General features: G+C 43.4%; 1 protein-coding gene across 1 annotated transcript in view; it reads right to left on the bottom strand.

Moving 5' to 3' along the window:
- Positions 1-375: 375 nt before the first annotated feature.
- The window catches only part of LOC145345609 (uncharacterized), a 46,182-nt gene continuing 27,450 nt past the window's right edge, over positions 376-19,107 (bottom strand). Inside the window, exons 5-10 of the mRNA XM_080193442.1 lie at positions 12,743-12,870; positions 11,172-11,307; positions 7,735-7,912; positions 7,499-7,591; positions 3,520-3,754; positions 376-1,694 (exon numbers count right to left, since the gene is read on the bottom strand). Of these exons, the coding sequence (XP_080049568.1) occupies positions 937-1,694; positions 3,520-3,754; positions 7,499-7,591; positions 7,735-7,912; positions 11,172-11,307; positions 12,743-12,870 (1,528 nt within the window). The 3' untranslated portion in view covers positions 376-936. The remainder of the gene's footprint in view (positions 1,695-3,519; positions 3,755-7,498; positions 7,592-7,734; positions 7,913-11,171; positions 11,308-12,742; positions 12,871-19,107) is intronic.

Genomic DNA, 19,107 nt, shown 5'->3' with positions numbered 1-19,107 from the left:
GTTTACCTTAATCCCTTACTTCTCTCCCAAATATGTGATCTATGTGTCTCCAGCACCTATAGGCATGGCTGTTGGGGGTAAACACAGTAAGAAGTCTCACAATACCAGGTTAAAATCCAACAGCTTTATTTGGTAGCACAAGCCACTAGCTTTCAGAGCGCTGCTCCTTCATCAAGTGAGTCATGTGTTTACGCCATTTTAACGCCAGCATCTCCACATTGTTGGGTACACACTCAGAGATCAGTGTGACAGCACCTGATTGGACTCTTATTGATCAAGCCCTGATTGATTGATTGACAAGAATCAGGAGACTACCCAAAAAGGACACAAAACCAAGGAGGGATGAAAGGTGCTGTGCGACAGAAGAAGCTCTCTCTCTCTCTGACCCCACAAATTCTGCAACTCATTACTTAACCACAGTCCAGAACCACATTCAACACATAACATGTGTCTGTTCAAGAAGGTCCATCACCATTGTGTTAAGGGCATGTTAGGAAGGCCAATAAATTCTTTACCAGAGATGATAACATCCCAAGGATAAATAAGAAAAAGATCCAAAACATATTTGATGGGTGTGCAAAAGTAAAGAGGATGAAGGGAGATGGAAATAGTTCGATTAAATATGATCAGGACCGCAGGGAGTGCAAATGCCAGTAAGGACTGTTTAGGGAAATGGCTGATTTGCACATTGCAAGGTTTCTGTTTTATGAATATCAAAAGCTATTTATATATCACTACATTGGACAGGCCATCTATTCACATTTGTGATCTTTTGTTAGTTTTTATGAACCTTCGATACAAAACTGGGGAAGATTTGCCCTGTTTGATATTATTGGGAATACACAGAAAGAACACATTTAAGATTTCACTACAAATAGCCAGCAATCAGAACCTTCTGGCAGATACCTATCCATCGATCCTCATGTGTTACATTATTTACACAAAGTCAAGCCTGAGTATTTCACTCTTTTTGTCCGACTTTGACTGAAATGCTGGTGACAACACTGGTAGGTTTAAATCTGTTGGTTTCTGAGATGCCCTCAGCTGAATGCAGTCCCTTCGGAATATGCTGCTGGTGAGAGAAGCTTGTGTTTTCTCCTTGGACTGACGTAAGCTCTTGACTATCAAAGTCTGCTGGCGAGAAGGTGGTAGAAGGGTATGCCTCCCACCGTTGAGCAAAAAGGGTGACGACCCATTTGTTCCATGGCAAGGTGTCCTTACCCAGTTGGTCTTCTTACTGAGGTTATCTTTGAAAACACTTTGCTTGAGTTTTGGCAGCGGAGAAAGCTGAGGTGTGTCAATTACCACAAAATTGCGTCCATCTTTCTCCTGAAACCTCCAGTTTGCTGCTGCTGATTGGTCTTCCATAGCTTGGAGAAGATCTTTAAATTTAGTTTCATGACGGGCTGCTGGGTTTTTGTAGTAATGCACTTTGCTTTCCAGCAAAGATCTGGGTGTTCTTTTACCTAGACTTCCTGTCGTTGATTTAAAATTCCCTTCAATCTCCAGTTGACTTACAGGTTGTAAACGACCATCCTGTTTTTGCTCTCGATGACTTTGTTTTTTAGCGCTAGCTGTCCCATGGGTGACATCTAATTTACCTTGAAATTCTGAACTTGCTTGGTCAGATGTCCCTCTAGGTGAAGACTTGGGAGGTCCCAGGTGCACCAGTTCTCTATTGGCAAATTTAGAAACTGCAAATGATACAGAATTATTTTTACGTTGCATTAACTAAACCAATTGATAGAATTTAATTTTCAGCTCAATAAAATGGCTTGTTGTGCGCACAAAATTTAACATTGAAGATTTGAAATAACTAAACTGTTTCTGGGAATGAAACAGTATCATATTATTCTTGTTCCAGACTCATGACTTGTTGATAACTGATAACAAATGACATAAAACAGAGATAATATTTACTTGCTGTCACAAAATTACTAATCATTACTCGCATTAATTTAACAGAGTAAATCACACAGATCCTTAATATCAGCCTTAAAATTTCCAAAATGCAATTATCTAAAATATACTTGATTGCAATCAAGATTATCAATGATTTAAAAAAGTACTTATGATTAATCTCTTGTTTGAAGATTGTAATCTTAGTTAATCTTAAGTATAATTTGATATTTAATTGGGGCACTTATATCCATCTCAATCAAATTTCTTTTATTTACTGCCATTAATACTCATTAGTGGACTGCGCCAACTGAATTGTAAATTGTGCTTCTCTGATTCTGGTACTGGGAAAAATCGAGGTGGCTTCCCACAGCTCCTCCATAGCAATTTAATGCTGGGAGCAGCATTATTTGCTTTAAGAAGGGTTTTACGCCCCATCGCGGGAAGTGGTCTTGTCTTAGAGAGCTGCTAGTCCATCTGGTGGCAATAATGCTATAGACCCAGCAGTGCAAATGGGAGAATTGGTTCTGGCTGGGACTACAGACATTCCCACCATTCCAAGGAGCCTAGCTATGACCAAGGTAGAGGGTCTTGGCAAATGAGTTGGGGGTGGAGTGAAGGTGGTAGGGGGTCAGTTTAGGAGGCTGGCAGGGGAAGGGTCAATTACCTTTCCCAGGGGATGCACTAAGGAGCACCCTCCCTACCCATGTGTGATACCAAGCTACACAACTAAAGGCTTCCCATATTTTATGGATCTCCTCTTGCTGCAGATAAAATAACGATGCCATGGAATGAAGCCTGTAAATGGCCTTAAAAGTGGAGGGGGGACCCGGTAGCTCCCCAGCCCTTGTCAAATTTCAGACAGATTGGGTGTGAGAGTGCAGGCTCAAGGAAGGCCACCGGCTGGGTTTCAAACCTGCCTGCAGTAGAGTATAAATTCCAGTCTATTATATATATGAAACACAACTGCTTCTTTGATTACTTTGCATTCAGTGTATCAAATAACACATACAGCATTATACTTTTGTTTCATATTGTAAAATAAATTGTGGAAATGTAAATATTCAGTTCATTAGATCAGTCTCACTCAGTGTGATAACGCGAGGTGACTTGGTTTGGCAGATATAAAACAACAAAGTTTAATCAGCGAGAAGAAATAATTTACAACAAAAGAATTTGCAACACATCAACACAGGTCTGCTCCTGACAACTCGCCAACTTCCAGCCCTGGGGGAATGTGTACCCTTGCTCCTGATTGGCTGAGGTTCGCATGCCTGCACTCCATTGGTCTTGGCCTGGTCACATGGTCCCACAGCCCAAAAAGGATCACCTCTTAAACGGGCCACGTGACCACACTTAGTGAAACCCAATTTTAAATTCACTGACAGATCACTCATGCCTGTGAATAAAGCCATTCTGAAGATATGCTCCCACTGATTGGTTCTTACTAACCTGTATAATCAGTAATTAACTTCAATAACTAAGTCAGTTAGCTCTTGTTCAATATTCAACTATAATTGGTTTTGGCTAAGTGAATCTCCTCAACCTCAAATGTTATTAAAACTTCCATCTCCTTTGACAACAAAACAATGTTCATTGTAGACAAAATTCCATTTGTACCTTCTGGGAAGCAGTAATCCTGATTTTCCAGAGAAATTGCAATCTCTTCTTCCTTAATAACTTCTTTCATTGCAGGCATGCACGTCTGCGGCTGGTCACTTGAATCTGAGTTCCTGCCATTCTCCTGATGTGCCTGTTCAGCAGCTGTTTTATTGCCATGTGATGCCGATGGGAAATTTTGGTCTGGACTTCTGGCTTCTGTCTGTTTGCTTTGCTTTACTATTGCATTTTCTCCCTATGAATTAAAACAAATCATAGGATCATAGAATCTCTCCAGTGCAGAAGAAGGCCATTTAGCCCTGTTGGGCAAGGTAGCGAGCACCTCTTTTGGGGGGACCCACTAGATCCACTCCCCCACACCAGGTCACCAACCTCTTTAACCCTCAGCCCAGCTTCTTGAATCTGCTCCCCACCCCCCTCACCCTGCACTACCACCCTCCACGGCCCTAGATTTATCTAGACTCCTTGGCAAAGTCTAGTCCCAAGGAGTGGCCACTATGCCCGGTTGGCATTGCCAGGATTACAGAGCAGCCAACCATCTGACTGACTGGCAGTTTCCTATGGTAGGACTTCCTCCCAAGAGAAGAGCATTAGTCTCATCCCAAACAAATTACAGCTGCTTACAGCATTAAATCGCTGTTGGGCAGCCATTGGAATTGTGGACATCAGCGCCAGCAACCCCCTCCTGGCTGCCATTTTAGCTGGTGGGGGTGGGGGGGGAGAGAGCACTATGGTGAGATTCAGCCCCTCACATTAAAAGATGTCTTCACTTCTTAAATAGGTAATGGGACTTACCAGAAATTCCCCACCCACAATACTGAATGGGCTCCCACACGCCATTGGGACGATGTGGACAGTCTGTTAATGAAATATAACTGAGACCCGGACATCAAAATGGTGATGACATTGGGTACTGGGTAATTGCACCACCTACTGCTCTCTTGGAAATTGACCCTCACATGTCAGCAAACTCTTTTCCAGGCTCAAAGGTCAAACGTTTCTCCAATCTTTCTAAATGTTCTGACCCTGTGAATTGAGATTGGCTTTGCTGCACAGTCTCCTGTGTTTGAATACCTTGTTGCTTGGCAACCAGAATTGGCTGCCATATTTAAGGTCCAAACAGAGCACAACGCACTTTGGTTATTACTGTCACCTGACGCAGGGGCAAAGTCATTTAACATCCAACTAACTACAATAATTGTTCGTAGTTGGATATATTTAGTGTTCAATCTACTAGTCTTCATCAATCTCTCTCAGTTTCATCTTTAATTATAAATACCATTCATTGGAACACAGGATCTGGAGTAGGCCATTCAACTCCTTAAGCTTGATTTGACATTCAACTCAATCATGGTTGATTATTAAATCCAATCATACAGTATCAGTCATCCATTTCTCTTTCATTGGTGCAGCTCCTTTCACTCATCTGCATCTGCCGTTATTCTTCCCGTTATAGATATTTTTTTCTAACTCTTTCTTCTCTTCTTGTTCTCCTTTAATTCCACTGGCTCATCTTGTTTGGGATCATCTGAAAATGTGACCACTTTGCGCTGAGTATCTGAATTCCCTGTCATCAAAAGCGTCAATGCTCCCAGTACTGTGTGATATGGTGCCCCACTCAGTGCTTTGCCCCACTCCATCAGAGGGCTGCCTGAAATCACCATGCCAAGAGTGATCTTCAAATTTCCAAGGGCAAGAAGGGGCAGTCCAGCCACAAAAACCCCATCCGGATGGAATGCATCCCAGGGTTCTGAAGGAAATGGCAGAGGTGATAGTAGATGCCTTAGTGGTTATTTACCAAACTTTGCTGGATTCCGGGGAAGTGCCGGAAGTTTGGAAAACGGCTAATGTTACGCCGCTGTTTAAAAAAGGTAGCAGGCAAAAGGCAGGGAATTATAGGCTGGTTAGTGTAACGCCTGTTGTGGGAAAAATGCTTGAATCCGTCATCAAAGAAGAAATAGCGAGGCACCTTGAGAAGAATTGTTTGATAGAGCAGACACAGCACGGATTTATTAAGGGGAAGTCGCGTCTGACAAATTTATTGGAATTCTATGAGGATGTGACTTGTGCAGTAGACAGAGGGGAACTGGTGGATGTGGTGTTTCTCGATTTTCAGAAGGCGTTTGATAAGGTGCCGCACAAAAGGTTGCTTCAGAAGGTTAGGGGGCATGGAGTTGGGGGTAAGGTGTTAGCGTGGATAGAGGATTGGTTGTCTAATAGGAAGCAGAGATCTGGTATCAATGGGTGCTATTCTGATTGGTGGTTGGTGACTAGTGGAGTGCCCCAGGGATCGGTGCTGGGGCCTCAACTGTTTACCATTTATATAGATGATCTGGAGGAGGGGGCTGAGTGTAGGGTGTCAAAATTTGCTGATGACACAAAGATAAGTGGAAAAGCAAATTGTGCGGAGGGTGTGGAAAGTCTGCAGAGAGATCTGGATAGGCTGAGCGAGTGGGCGAGGACCTGGCAGATGGAGTACAATGTTAGCAAGTGTGAGGTTATCCACTTTGGCAGGAATAATAGTAGGAGGGATTATTATTTAAAGGGCGAAAAGCTGCAGCATGCTATGGTGCAGAGGATCCTGGGGGTCCTTGTGCATGAGTCACAAAAACCCAGTGTGCAGGTGCAGCAGGTGACCAAGGAGGGGAATGGGATGCTGGCCTTTATAGCGAGGGGGATAGAATATAAAAGCAGGGAGGTCTTGCTGCGACCGTACAGGGCACTGGTGAGGCCGCAGCTGGAGTACTGTGTGCAGTTTTGGTCGCCATACTTGCGCAAGGATATATTGGCCTTGGAGGGAGTGCAGGGGAGGTTCACTTGGCTGATACCGGAGATGAGGGGGTTGGACTATGAAGAGAGGCTGAATAGACTGGGTTTGTACTTGTTGGAGTTTAGAAGGATGAGGGGGGATCTTATAGAGACGTATAAGATAATGAAGGGGATGGATAGGGTAGAGGTAGAGAGATTCTTCCCGCTCAGAAAGGACAGCAGGACTAGAGGGCACAGCCTCAAGATAAGCGGGGGGCGGTTTAGAACGGAGTTGAGGAGGAACTTCTTCACTCAAAGGGTGGTGAATCTCTGGAATTCTCTGCCCGTTGAAGTGGTGGAGGCTACCTCGCTAAATATATTTAAGACACGGGTGGATAGGTTTTTGGTAGGCAAGGGAATTAAGGGTTATGGGGGGAAAGCGGGAAAGTGGAACTGAGCCACTTCAGATCAGCCATGATCTTGTTGAATGGTGGGGCAGGCTCGAAGGGCTAGATGGCCTACTCCTGCTCCTATTTCTTATGTTCTTATGTTATGTTCTCACTCCCATTCCTGATCATACGGACCTTGCAGATTATACCTGCAGCTTATCTTGCCCTCGACCTGGTCTTGATGGACAACTCCCAGATCGAGCAATTTTCTGTCCCTTTTCATCCATTCATAGAATGTGGGCCAGCATGTATTGCCCATCCCTAACTTCCCTTGAATTGAATGGCTTGCTAGGCCAATTTGGAGGGTAGGAAGAGTTAACCGCTTGCTGTGGGTCTGGAGTCACATGTAGGCCAGACCAGGTAAGAACGGCAGATTTCTTTCCCTAAAGGACATTGGTAAAACAGATGGGTTTTTAAGACAATTGACAATGCTTCCATGGTCATCATTAGACTTTTAATTCCAGATTTTTTTATTGAATTCAAATTTCATCGTCTGCCATGGTGGGATTCCAACCTGGCTCCATGGGGAATTATCCTACCACTGAGCTCACTTCCCATTGACATACCGGCCTGAGTGTGTGATGTGATTTAAAGGAGGTCCTGGTGATAAAACACCACGAGACACGTTTCTAACCCTTATTGCCACTGACCCATCCCTGTTTGGTGCTCACACTGAGTGGCTGTGGTGGGTCAGTATAATCATTCCCCAGAACTGGCATTCCTCCACCACAACAAGCAGAAAAGACCCCTGTAAAATGAAGAAGTGGCGAACATCAATGTACCTGTTGAGTTGGCTTTTTGTTAGGGATGTTGTTTTCTGTCTGATCGATCCATAGATTTTTAAATGATAAATTCCACTCTCTCGATTCATTTTTCTGTGCAACAAACCAAAGAATAAAAGAAAGTGAGTAATAAATTACAACCAGATTGGAATAAACAAACACAGTTTAACAATAAAGGAGAACAGATCAAAATGTTGGAAAGAACTCCAAAATGCAGATGAACCAATACTTTGTACCTTTTTGTTTTTTATTCCTTTTTGGTAGCGTGCCAATTTTTTCAGTAACAAATAATAAGTTGCCATGCTGGGGGACGGCCTATTATTGATCAGCGTGTTAATAATCTCTGTAAGCCCAAACCCAGTTTTCTCTGTCATAAAGTTTAAAACCACTGAGTTCAGTTCATCAGAACGAAGTCTGTAAAATAAAGAAGTTATTACACAGGTTGGTACCACAATGTTATTAAATGTCAGTTTTATATATTAAAGACTGTGGCCGTGATTCTCCCATCCTGTTACGCTAATTGTTTAGCAAAGTGCGTTGGGAAATTCTCATGTTGGCCGAGTTGTGGGGTTTGCCCAAGTGTTCTCCCAGTGCTCGGTTTGCTGTGGTGTTTGCTCTACGCTGGAAATTAGCAGGAATGCACCAAAACCATTTTAACAGTCATTTAAATGGAATTTAAATTTCATTAGCAGGCCCAGGACTGAATTCTCCGGGCATCTCGCACCCCACCAGAGTATTTCACTCAGGCGGGGATTACAATAGAACATAGAACGTTACAGCGCAGTACAGGGCCATCGGCCCTCGATGTTGCGCCGACCAGTGGAACCAATCTAATAACCCTCTAACCTAAACTATTCCAATGTTATTCATATGCCTATCCACTGACCATCCGAATGCCCTTAAAGCTGGCGAGTCTACAACTGCTGCAGGCAGGGCTTTCCACACCCTTACTACCCTCTGAGTAAAGAACCTACCTCTGACATCCGTCCTATAATTACCACCCCTCAATTTAAAGCTATGTCCCCTTGTGTTAGCCATCACCATCCAAGGTAAAAGGCTCTCACTGTCCACCATATCCAATCCTTTGATCATCTTGTATGCCTCAATCAGGTCACCTCATAACCTTCTTCTCTCCAATGAAAATAACCTCAAGTCCCTCAGCCTTTCCTCATAAGACCTTCCCACCATACCAGGCAACATCCTGGTAAACCTCCTCTGCACCCTTTCCAATGCCTCCACATCTTTCTTATAATGCGGTGACCAGAACTGTACGCAATACTCCAAGTGCGGCCGCACCAGAATTTTGTACAGCTCCCCACTTTCAGGCAGCGAATGGCCTGACCCCACTGGAATGAAGGGAGGGTAATTGGAGGCCATCCAGAAGTCAGGCAGCGGGAGGAAGGGTGCCCCCTGGGCATTGGAACCCTGGCAGTGCCAGTGTGTGCTCTCTGGCACTGCCCAAAAGACAAAGTGCCAATGCCCAGGGAGCAACGTGGCACTGCTCATCAGGCATGGGACAGTACCAAATAAGTAGGGGACTGAAAGGCAGGGCCTGATGGGGCAGGGCTTAGGGGGTAATCGGTGGGAAAGGTAGAGGTCTTGCTGCCACTCTGCATGGGATTGCTGGGAGAAACAGGGAGGCCAGAGATCGGGGCCAGCAAAGGGCGGGGCGGGGGGTCGGGGGATGTGGGGAGATTGTGGTCAGCCGGCTGAGGGAGGAAGGGCCAGATTGGGGGAAGGGGTGGTAAGGACTATTTACTATCTGGGGGGTGTAATCAGTTGGGTCGACTGGTGTCAAGGCTAGGCCTGGGAATGGTCAGGGGGTCAGTGATGCAGTGATTGCTGGGCTGGCCAGATCAATTGAGCTGGCTAGCAATCGAGAGACTGACAGTGCGGGGCCACTGCATATGCGCCGATCTCTGCACTGATAGATCAGCACATGCTCAGTGGCCCGCTCAGGACCGATTTCAACCTCTCCAGTAGAATAGGCCCCACCCCCTGAAATGTAATGATATTCACATTGGTGGCCTCTGTGGTGCACAAAGTGTCAGATTTTTCTCTGAGCTCCCAACGCAAATTACTCCAGTTTCCATGCAAATTCGATACTTAGAATTTTTTGGGAGAATTCCACCCTGCAGTATAAGTAACAGAAAACCACTTGCGTGCTGATTCTGCACGTTCTCCCAGTGTCTACATGGGTTTCCTCCGGGTGCTCTGGTTTTCTCCCACAGTCCAAAAGATGTGCTGGTTAGATGCATTGGCCGTGCTAAATTCTCCCTCAGTGTACCCAAACAGGTGCCGGAGTGTGGCGACTGGGGGATTTGCACAATAACGTCACTACAGCGTTAATGTAAACCTAATTGTGACACTAATAAATAAACTTAAACTTAAAGGTTAAACTTATTTCTACTTGCACTGCTGCAGGTCAAGTAATAAATGCTGAAAGTACTTTTCTTTCCAATCTTGTAACAGTTTTGATCTATTTCTCTGTCATTAGCTGACGTACAATCTGAAGTAAAGCAATTAACAATAGTGCCTGAGAAAGATTGAAATGCAGAAGTTGGAAGCTTATAACAGATGCTATGTAGAGTCAAAATAAGTTTACTTATTGGTGTCACTTACATTAAGAGCGCAATGAGGTTACCATAAAAATCGCCTAGTCGCCACTCTCTGGCGCCTGTTTGGGTACACTAAAGCAAAATTTTACATGACCAATGCACCAAACCAGCATGTCTTTGGACTACGGGAGAAAAACCACGCAGAGAACGTGCAGATTCCACACAGACAATGACCCAAGTCAGGAATCAAACCTGTGTCCCTGGTGCTGTGAGGCAGCAGCGTTAATCACCGCCCCAGGTGTCAAAAAACCTTAAGGACAGAAGTGTTGGAGTTTGAATGTGGTGGGTCAAACGCTGGCAGCCAGAAAAGTCTAAAGTGTTTTCAGAAGATTTTCTAAAGTTTCCTCCTTTAAAATATATTTTAAGATATTTAAGCTCTTTTGTTAAAACAGAAAGTGCTGGCAAAACGCAGTGGGTCTGTGGAGACACAAAGTTGTGTTTCAAGTCAATAACCTTTCAGCAGAACTGGGAACAAATAAGGATGCAAATAAGATTTGAGTAGGGGGTGAATGGGGCAAGGGCGAAGCAAGTCTTTGATAGGATAGAAGACTGGAGAGATACCTCCTATCTCCTACCCCATTATAGACCTTTCTTCATCCTTCCCACATTTAGATAAGTTAAACTTTTGTACAATTGATCTTATTATCATAGAATCATAGAATCCCACAGTGCAAAAGAAGGCCATTCGGCCCATTGAGTCTGCACTGACCACAATCCCAAATATAGATTACCCTATAACCCTATGCATTTACCTGTGCTATTATGTTGCATTGCTTCAATATTAAAATAAAATATTCCATGGAACTTACATTAAATTGTCTGAAAAGGCTTGAGGAAGTTAGGACAGTCAGTTGGTTTGGCCAACTCACGCTTGTTCTCTCACTGAATCTCCATGCATACATTTTGCTAAGTGCAATATAGTTTGGGCTTGAGAACAATATCCATTTTGCAGCAAAATGACTTTTTCCAAATTGAGTTGCAACATACTGAAGCATTGATTTGATCAAAAAGATTGTGATGTTTCAATGGTTCCATGGTTTGCTTTTCATAAATACCTGTTCTTGTAAACGACTGAATGCAGCGGTCTTCGAATGAACCCTTCATCTAACCATTTCTCGTCCATGGCTTCCCTGACAGTGGGCCGTTTGCTTGGGTCAGGCTCCAGCAAGGAAAGCATAAAGTGCACAGCTCCTGGGTGAAAAGCACATTCAAAAGGTGATTGAGAAGAGTTGTGGCTAGGCCATGGCCTGTATTCTCACCAAGTCAGGTTGACTTGAAAACCCGTGAAAGATGGCAGGAGAGTCCTGATTCCTGGATTCTCAGCCTCCTTTCCAGGTTGTCTTATTCTCATGAGTTACTTTAAAGGGTGTGGGGCTGGTTCCAGCCAAAAGCTCATATTTGACCATCTCAACCTGGTTGGCCCCATTAAGGAGATAGGCATGGCCTCCTCCTCCGCAATTTTCTTGGAGTTGGTCAGGTCTTTAAAGATTTGTCGCATATAACGCTTCAGAGGAGCCATGCAGACCTTAGCCTACGTGTGGGGGACCTGTTAAAAGGTAAGTTCGAAAGATTTCACTCATTTCATCTATTCCAGGTTACACCCGCCTATCAATTCTTCATGGCCTCTCATTTCCCCGTCTTCCAAGCTCTGCTTTTGCACCCAGGTCCCATCTCACTGCATGGCCCCCAAAGCCAAACTCTACCCTATCACTGAGGCCCTTATTGCCCCTCATGCCCTCTATGCCAAAGCATGGCATGTCCTTTCTCATTGACTCAATGTACACCTTCTAGAACGAATGTCCCACCTACTCTTCATTTCAGCACAACCAAAATAGCTTATAACCAGTCGTTGGTGCTGTGTTCCTCCCTAGAAGTGTTTAAATTTGTGGTCAATTTGTATGCAAGTGCACAGTACTTTAGGAGCATTCTGTCTATCTTGTTAGGTTATAGCCATTCAGGGTCTTGATGCTCCTGACCCAAACAGAGGACCAACAGCTCTTGAGTCTTGGCGACTACTGGGCGAGGTGGATGCTGCTAAAATAGGGCAGGCACTGTGAAGACACTTCAACATGGCAGCCCTCAAAGGTGCATATTTACATTAAAAGTTATGAGGGGGCAAGAGATTAGGCCCCTCAGAGTGGAGGGGAAACCCCTAACTGCTGGATCATTTGACTTTCAGGGATGGCGTTTCCTCCCTGCATCACCTATCTTGTGTCAAGCAACCTCTGGCTCTGATGGCCTTCCTCCGATCTGCCTCAGGAAGGCTGCCTCCATGATGATGGCAGCCTCTGTGTTTGGTGGTGTGTGGTGTGGGGAAGGGGGTGTTTTGTCAATGGAAAAGTGCCAAAAAGTCTTCTAATTCAGCTTAATTAGGTTGTAAGGATCTGAATTTCTCGCCTGTCTCTACGGATAGGGCAGCAGACTCTCCTCCCAGTCCACCCCTGAGAAAATTCCCCTGAGGTGAGAATGCATTGGAAAGCTGTCATAACACGACTCCCTTCACCTCCAAGCTGGCTACAGGGCCAGGAAAATCCAGTTCTATAATCCACCCCTTTTTGCACCTCTAATATAAACATTTATGTTTCATGTATCATCATTTCTCTTAGATATCCAACATATCTGATACCTGAGGAGATCTCTGGTGGGATGGAACTAATTTCTCCGTTTACCATCTTCTCATGTAGCTGTTTGATGTTAAATGGCTCCACGGTGAATGGTAACGTACCAGTGAGCATTGCAAACATACTGACCCCACTGCGAAGACAAGACCATGTGGACTGTCAGAAGGATTGTCCATGCAAAAACCCAGAGATGTAACAGTGACACATTTGTTACTTCCAAAATAAAGAACGTCCAACACTCTATTCTTCATTAACCACGAAGAAATAAAGAATGTAAACTTACAATGGCAACAAAAGAATAATACAGCAGACTTTACTGACAATATTTGCAGATCATACGGGAACCTCAGGAGATCTGGCAGAAGAAATGTTTATTAAATAAATGCTGATATCAATAATCCGAAACAGAACGAGAAAATATTAGCAGCTGAAGCAGCATCTTCTGTTGAGCAAGCAGACTAGTTAATGTTTTGGGTGCAGTGCCTCATTGGAACCAGAAGATTTTACAACTGAACTGCTTTTAAAAAGGATAAGCAGAAAGGAGAAACACACAGACATGAATAGAGAATGACTTGTGAAGTGTTTAAAATGAAAAAAAAAGGCTAATTCGTAGAAGTGATAGTGCAATGAAACAATAGAAGAAAGGGATTAGAGACATAAAAGCCATCGGTAAGATTGTGAACAGTTAAAGGAATTGGGGTGGGCTTGTTGAAAGAAAGATGGAAAAACTGACCAGATTTTAGGTGTTTGAAGAATGAAAGATTAACAATAAGAATTTTTTACTTATTTGTGGGAAATAAGTGTCACTGGTTGGCCAGCATTTAATGCCTACTAGCAGTTGAGAGTCAACCACATTGCTGTAGCTCAGGAGTCAGATGTAGGCCAGATCAGGCAAAGATGGCAGATTTCCTTCCCTGAACGACATTAGTGAACCAGATGGGTTTTCCCAATGATGGTTTCATGGTCATCAGTAGATTCTTAATTCTAGATTTTTTTTTCTACTGAATTTAAATTCCACCACCTGCTGTGGTAGGATTTGAACCCAGGTCCCCAGAATGTTAACAGAGCCTCTGGATTAATAGTCTAGTGGTAATGCCACTAGACCATCACCACTCCATTGCTACTCATCTTCTAATTGCCCCACTTCAAGTACCAACCCACTTTGCCTCCAATCATTCCCTCTACCTGTCCCATCACCAGCTTATATGACACCATCAGTATGAAGCTTTCTTATAGCAGATAACCACTTACTGTTTTCAGACGTTCATATGTTTCTTTGGAGAAGCGAGTGAAGTTGCTGAAAGATTTACAGCTTGGTTATGTGTCAGACAGGCTGCAACGTGAGCATCTTTGTATAGCAGCCAATGCAGTCGTTGGTTCTACTTGCCCAAAGGGTATTATGGTTCTCAGGATTCAAACCAGGAAGGGTGGGTGGGGGCAGAAAGGTGGAGGGTGAAGGGGAGAGGGTGGGTGGAGCACACATACAAGCTAGGCATGAATATTCCGCTGGATGTCAACTCAAAATTCAGAGCCAGAGCTCTGGTTTCTGCTAATCAGCACTGTCAGGGAGTGCAGTTTAAACCTGACTCAGAGACAGGGTCGGTGTTCCTAAATCATAGGCTTGTTCGGGAGGGGACCCGAGATGACCGGGTGAGATGACCCGAGATGAGGACCGGATGGAATGCATCCCGGGGTTCTGAAAGAAATGGCAGAGGTGATAGTGGATGCCTTAGCAATTATTTATCAAAATTCGCTGGACTCTGGGGAAGTGCCGGAAGATTGGATTCTGATAGACAGGGGAAATAAGGGTTATGGGGAGAAAGCGGGAAAGCCATGATCTTATTGAATGGCGGGGCAGGCTTCAAGGGCTAGATGGCCTACTCTTGCTCCTATTTCTTATGTTCTTATGACGGTGGGGGATGGGGGAAGGAAACATAAGGAAAAAACAGTAGAAAATTTAGACCTTCACCTCCTTATTTCTGTCAACATAGGAGCTCACTATAATGTAGACATAAGCGCCAGGGACTCAGTTTGATTCATAGCTTGGGTCACTGTCTATGCAGAGTCTGCACTTTCCTCCCGTGTCTACGTGGGTTTCCTCTGGGTGCTCCAGTTTCCTCCCACAGTCTGAAAAATGTGTCGGTCAGGTGCAATTGCCATGCTAAATTCACTCTCAGTATCCCCGAACAGGCACCAGAGTGTGGTGACTAGGGGATTTTCACAGTAACTTCATTGTGGTGTGAACGTAAGCCTACTTGTGACACTAATAAATAACCTGTCAATTATTTCTGTAATTTAAGTACCCTCCGAATGTTTGACAAAATATTTTCTCTAACTCTTAACAAAAATCAACTTCCTCATGTAAGGGTGTACAGGAAAGTATTCTCTAGGTTTCATTAGCTGTGTTATATTTCATTGACTATCTGATGGTGACTCAGTTTACAGAACAACTTCACAAGCAGTTTCACCACTCAATTCATTTACAAGTTCTCTCCAACTCTTATGTTTCCTTTTTCTGTCACTTGCCAAAAGTTACATCACAGTCCATTTTTCCTTTTAATGCCTTTGAGTTACACTGGCACCTTGACTTTGGAAAGGTAACACGACACTCTCAGAGTTCCACAGGGTCGATCTCATTTCCTCACTACACTTTGTACGTACTCACACCGAGTGACAAAGCAGTTCATCATGTCAAATTTTAAGCTCCTCATTAATCAAGATAGAGCTAAGGAGAAAAGTATTTAGAAGCAGAAGTGCTTTTCTAGTGAACTGTTCTCTGAGAAGACACAAAATAGAGTTTATTACTTGAAATTCAAATAAAAGAGAGTGATTGGCGAACGTATCATGTGCGTACTGGTATATTAATATGTGTATTCAACTTTTCCCAAAGATTAGGAAACATTGTGAGACTGTTAATATATGCTAGGCAACATTAATGATTTACTCAATTTAGGGAAATATTGATCAATGCGGCCTCTACCAGTCCATCACTGAGATCCTCAACAATACTAAAATGCAGTTTTAACACTATGATTAGTGTGCAGCATCATCATTCTGGGGAATTTCTGAATTTATTCATATCTGCATAACATATACAGACCCCACAGAGCTAGGCTGTGACTAGTTTGTCTTATGTTCAACAGCAACCGATAAAATTTATGGACCTGCACTCTCAGTGGGAAGCCTTGCTGAACATGGAACCAGGTCACGGAACTGAGCTTGAATGTCAGTGTACCTGATTTGTGTTCCTTGTGTTTATTTGTGTTATTCATTTTTGTTGAAAAGTGTGAGGGCTGTGCAATGGGCACATCGATTTTCTCATCCGGTTCTGCGTCCTGCCCTCCTGTTGAGTAGGCCTCCCCACTGCGAGGGTAAGGTATGTCAGTATTCATGCAGCACACAGGCATCCTCCCAGCCAACTTCATCCAACCTCATCGGCAAAGCCTTTAGAATGGATTTACCAGAGATGGGGGAGAAGGTTTAATAACAGCTATTTCAATTGTGATGGCAAAAGAGTGACCAGGGCCCTGATTTTACCAGCACACCCATTGTGAAATTGGGCCGGACAGTGTCACGGAACAACACGCTTCATTGGCCTTGGGCGCAATCTTACAAGCCTTGGGTAGGTGTGCTGGTAAAATTCTAGCCCAGAAGTGGGAAGAATCAATAAAAAAGTGCTTTCATAATAATCATGCCACTGGTTAGCAAGGCTATATAAAAAAACAAGCCAAGCAGACGGTTTTATTCATCAACTCTGACGAAGGGTCATCCAGACTCAAAACATTGGCTCTTCTCTCTCCACAGATGCTGTCAGACCTAATGAGATTTTCCAGCATTTTCTGTTTTTGTTTTAGATTTCAGCATCCACAGATTTTTTTGCTTTTATCTCAGTTTTGTTAGATGGAAAGAATTGAAAAATAGGCAAGTTATGCTAAACTTATGTTGAACCTTGGTTAGCCCACACTGCATACAGTTGCTATATTCCAAACAAGATATGGAGGCACTGAAGAGGGTTCAGGGAAGATTTACAAGTCACATGCCCCCATATAAAATTTTAGCCAATGTTCTGAAAACAAGACACATAATAAAATGGGCACTGCAAATCATGTGACTTTTGGTATTTGAGATACAGGCAGGACTGAGTCTCAAGCAAATACTAATTAACAATGGCCATTCACAACCATTCAGGAAACTCACACCTCTCTTTGTTTAGGGATGGACTACAGAATTTCCAGCCTGCCTGCCTCTGTCATTGTAGACAAAAGGGAACATTGAAACTCAATTTGTGGCAAACATAAGTGAATGACCCCTACCAACCTTTAATTAATCTAAACTAGACTAGATGAATCACAAGGATTAAGCAACAGTACAAAATGTTGGAATTAACATACCCAACACCATGTTTTTTCGGAGAAGGATTTTGAACTTACAAAAAGTCGCATGATGATACAGCCATGTTGGCGGCATTGAAAATCAGATGGAAGCTGTTGTGTATTGATATTAGTTCCTAGTTGGAACAAGGACATTTTAAGAGCCTGATCATGTGATGTGTTGCAATTTATCTAGGCAAATAGGCAGTCTATCCTAACAGCCTGTAGAGTAAACACCTTACCAATAAAGCTTTTGTTTGTTGTACCTTTGCTGTCTGCAAGCCTATTCTTAAAAACAAACAGATAAGCTATTTGCAGGCAGTTGCAACAAAGCCATCAAATGAGCTGCAAGTAATTCAATCTACCAACATAATTAAGAGCAATATCTTCTAGTCAAGAGATCCCAACAGTGAATACAATTCACTGACCTGGTCTAAATTTGAGTTCACCTGAGACTCAAACTCCTGGAAATTTGACAACAGAAAACATCAAAGACTGCTGAAAATTCTTTGCATAACAAAACCCTTGCATCAACTTTAAAGCTTCAAAAACATCTAAGAAACCACAGACCATCAGAGCAGGAACTGGAGATCATAAACCAGAGATTAAGGTAATTGTTAACTGTAATAGTACCTTGCCTTCACCCATAAGTAATCTTTGCATGTATGTGAGCATGGGTGAGATGTTGTATTTAATTTTGGGTAATTGTGTGAGAATAAATATTTTTCTTTATTTTAAACTCACAAAAGCTTGCTGCTGGATTATGAATTGGTGTATACACTCCTGGGATATAAAAACACTCACCGGTCACAGGCAGCAAAGGAAACCATAAATTGTCTCTGTGACACAAGAATGATATCAAAAATTCATGAATATACATGAGCTTATATATCAGGACAGGATTTTTAAAAAAGTCAATGCATGGAATATAGGCATTGCTGGTAAAGCTAGCATTTGTTGTCCATCCCAAATTGCCCTTGAGAAGGTGGTGGTGAACCCAACTTCTTGAGTCATTACAGGCTACGTAATGTAAATGCACCCACTGTCCTGTTAGGAAGGGAGGTCCAGGGTTTTGATCCAGCGACAACGAAGGAACATGTTCAGATTCCAAGTCAGGACAGTGTGTGGCTAGCTCCAAGTCAGGACTTCAATACATAAAAGATAAGAGAGAGGCAAAAATAGATATTGAACCACTGGAAAATGAGGCTGGAGAAGTAATAATAGGAAACAAAAGAAATGGCAGAGGAACTGAATAATTATTTTGTATCAGCCTTCATGGTGGGTGACATCAGTGGGAGCTCCAGGAGAATCAGGGAGCGCAGGTGAATGTAGTGGCCATCACACAGGAGAAGGTTCTGGGGAAACTGAAAGGTCTGAAGGTGGATAAATCACCTGGACCAAATGGACTACACCCCAGGGTTCTAGAGCAGATAGCTGAGGAAATTGTGGAGGCATTGGTGATGACCTTTCAGGAATCACTGGAGGCAGGGAGAGTCCCAGAGGACTGGAAAGTAGCTAACCTAACACTGCTGTTTAAGAAGGGAGGGAGGCAACAGACAGGAAATTATAGACCTGTCTTTGGCAAGTCTATTATTAAAGATGAGATCGCGGGGTGAAGTGCATGATAAACTAGGACTGAGTCAGCACGGCTTCGTCAAGGGGATGTCGTGTCTGCCAAATCTGTTAGAGTTCTTTGAGGAGTAACAAGGAAGTTAGATAAAAGAGAACCAGTGGATGTGATTTAATTAGATTTCCAGAAGGCCTTTGACAAGGTGTCACATAGGAGACTGTTAAATAAGTTAAGAATCCATAGCATTAAGGATAAGATCCTGGCATGGATAGCGGATTGGCTGACTGGCAGAAGGCAGAGAGTGGGGATAAAGGGGTCTTTTCCGTGGTGGCGGCTAGTGACTACTGGTGTGCCTCAGGGGTTGGTGCTGCGACCACAACTTTTCACATATATGTTAACAATTTGGAAAAAGGAACTGAAAACACTGTTG

Source organism: Carcharhinus amblyrhynchos, chromosome 7, assembly GCF_965287045.1.
Source record: "Carcharhinus amblyrhynchos chromosome 7, sCarAmb.v2.hapA, whole genome shotgun sequence".
Taxonomy (NCBI): domain Eukaryota; kingdom Metazoa; phylum Chordata; class Chondrichthyes; order Carcharhiniformes; family Carcharhinidae; genus Carcharhinus; species Carcharhinus amblyrhynchos.
Note: the sequence above shows the minus strand (reverse complement) of the source record. Positions and strands in the feature narration are given on the sequence as shown.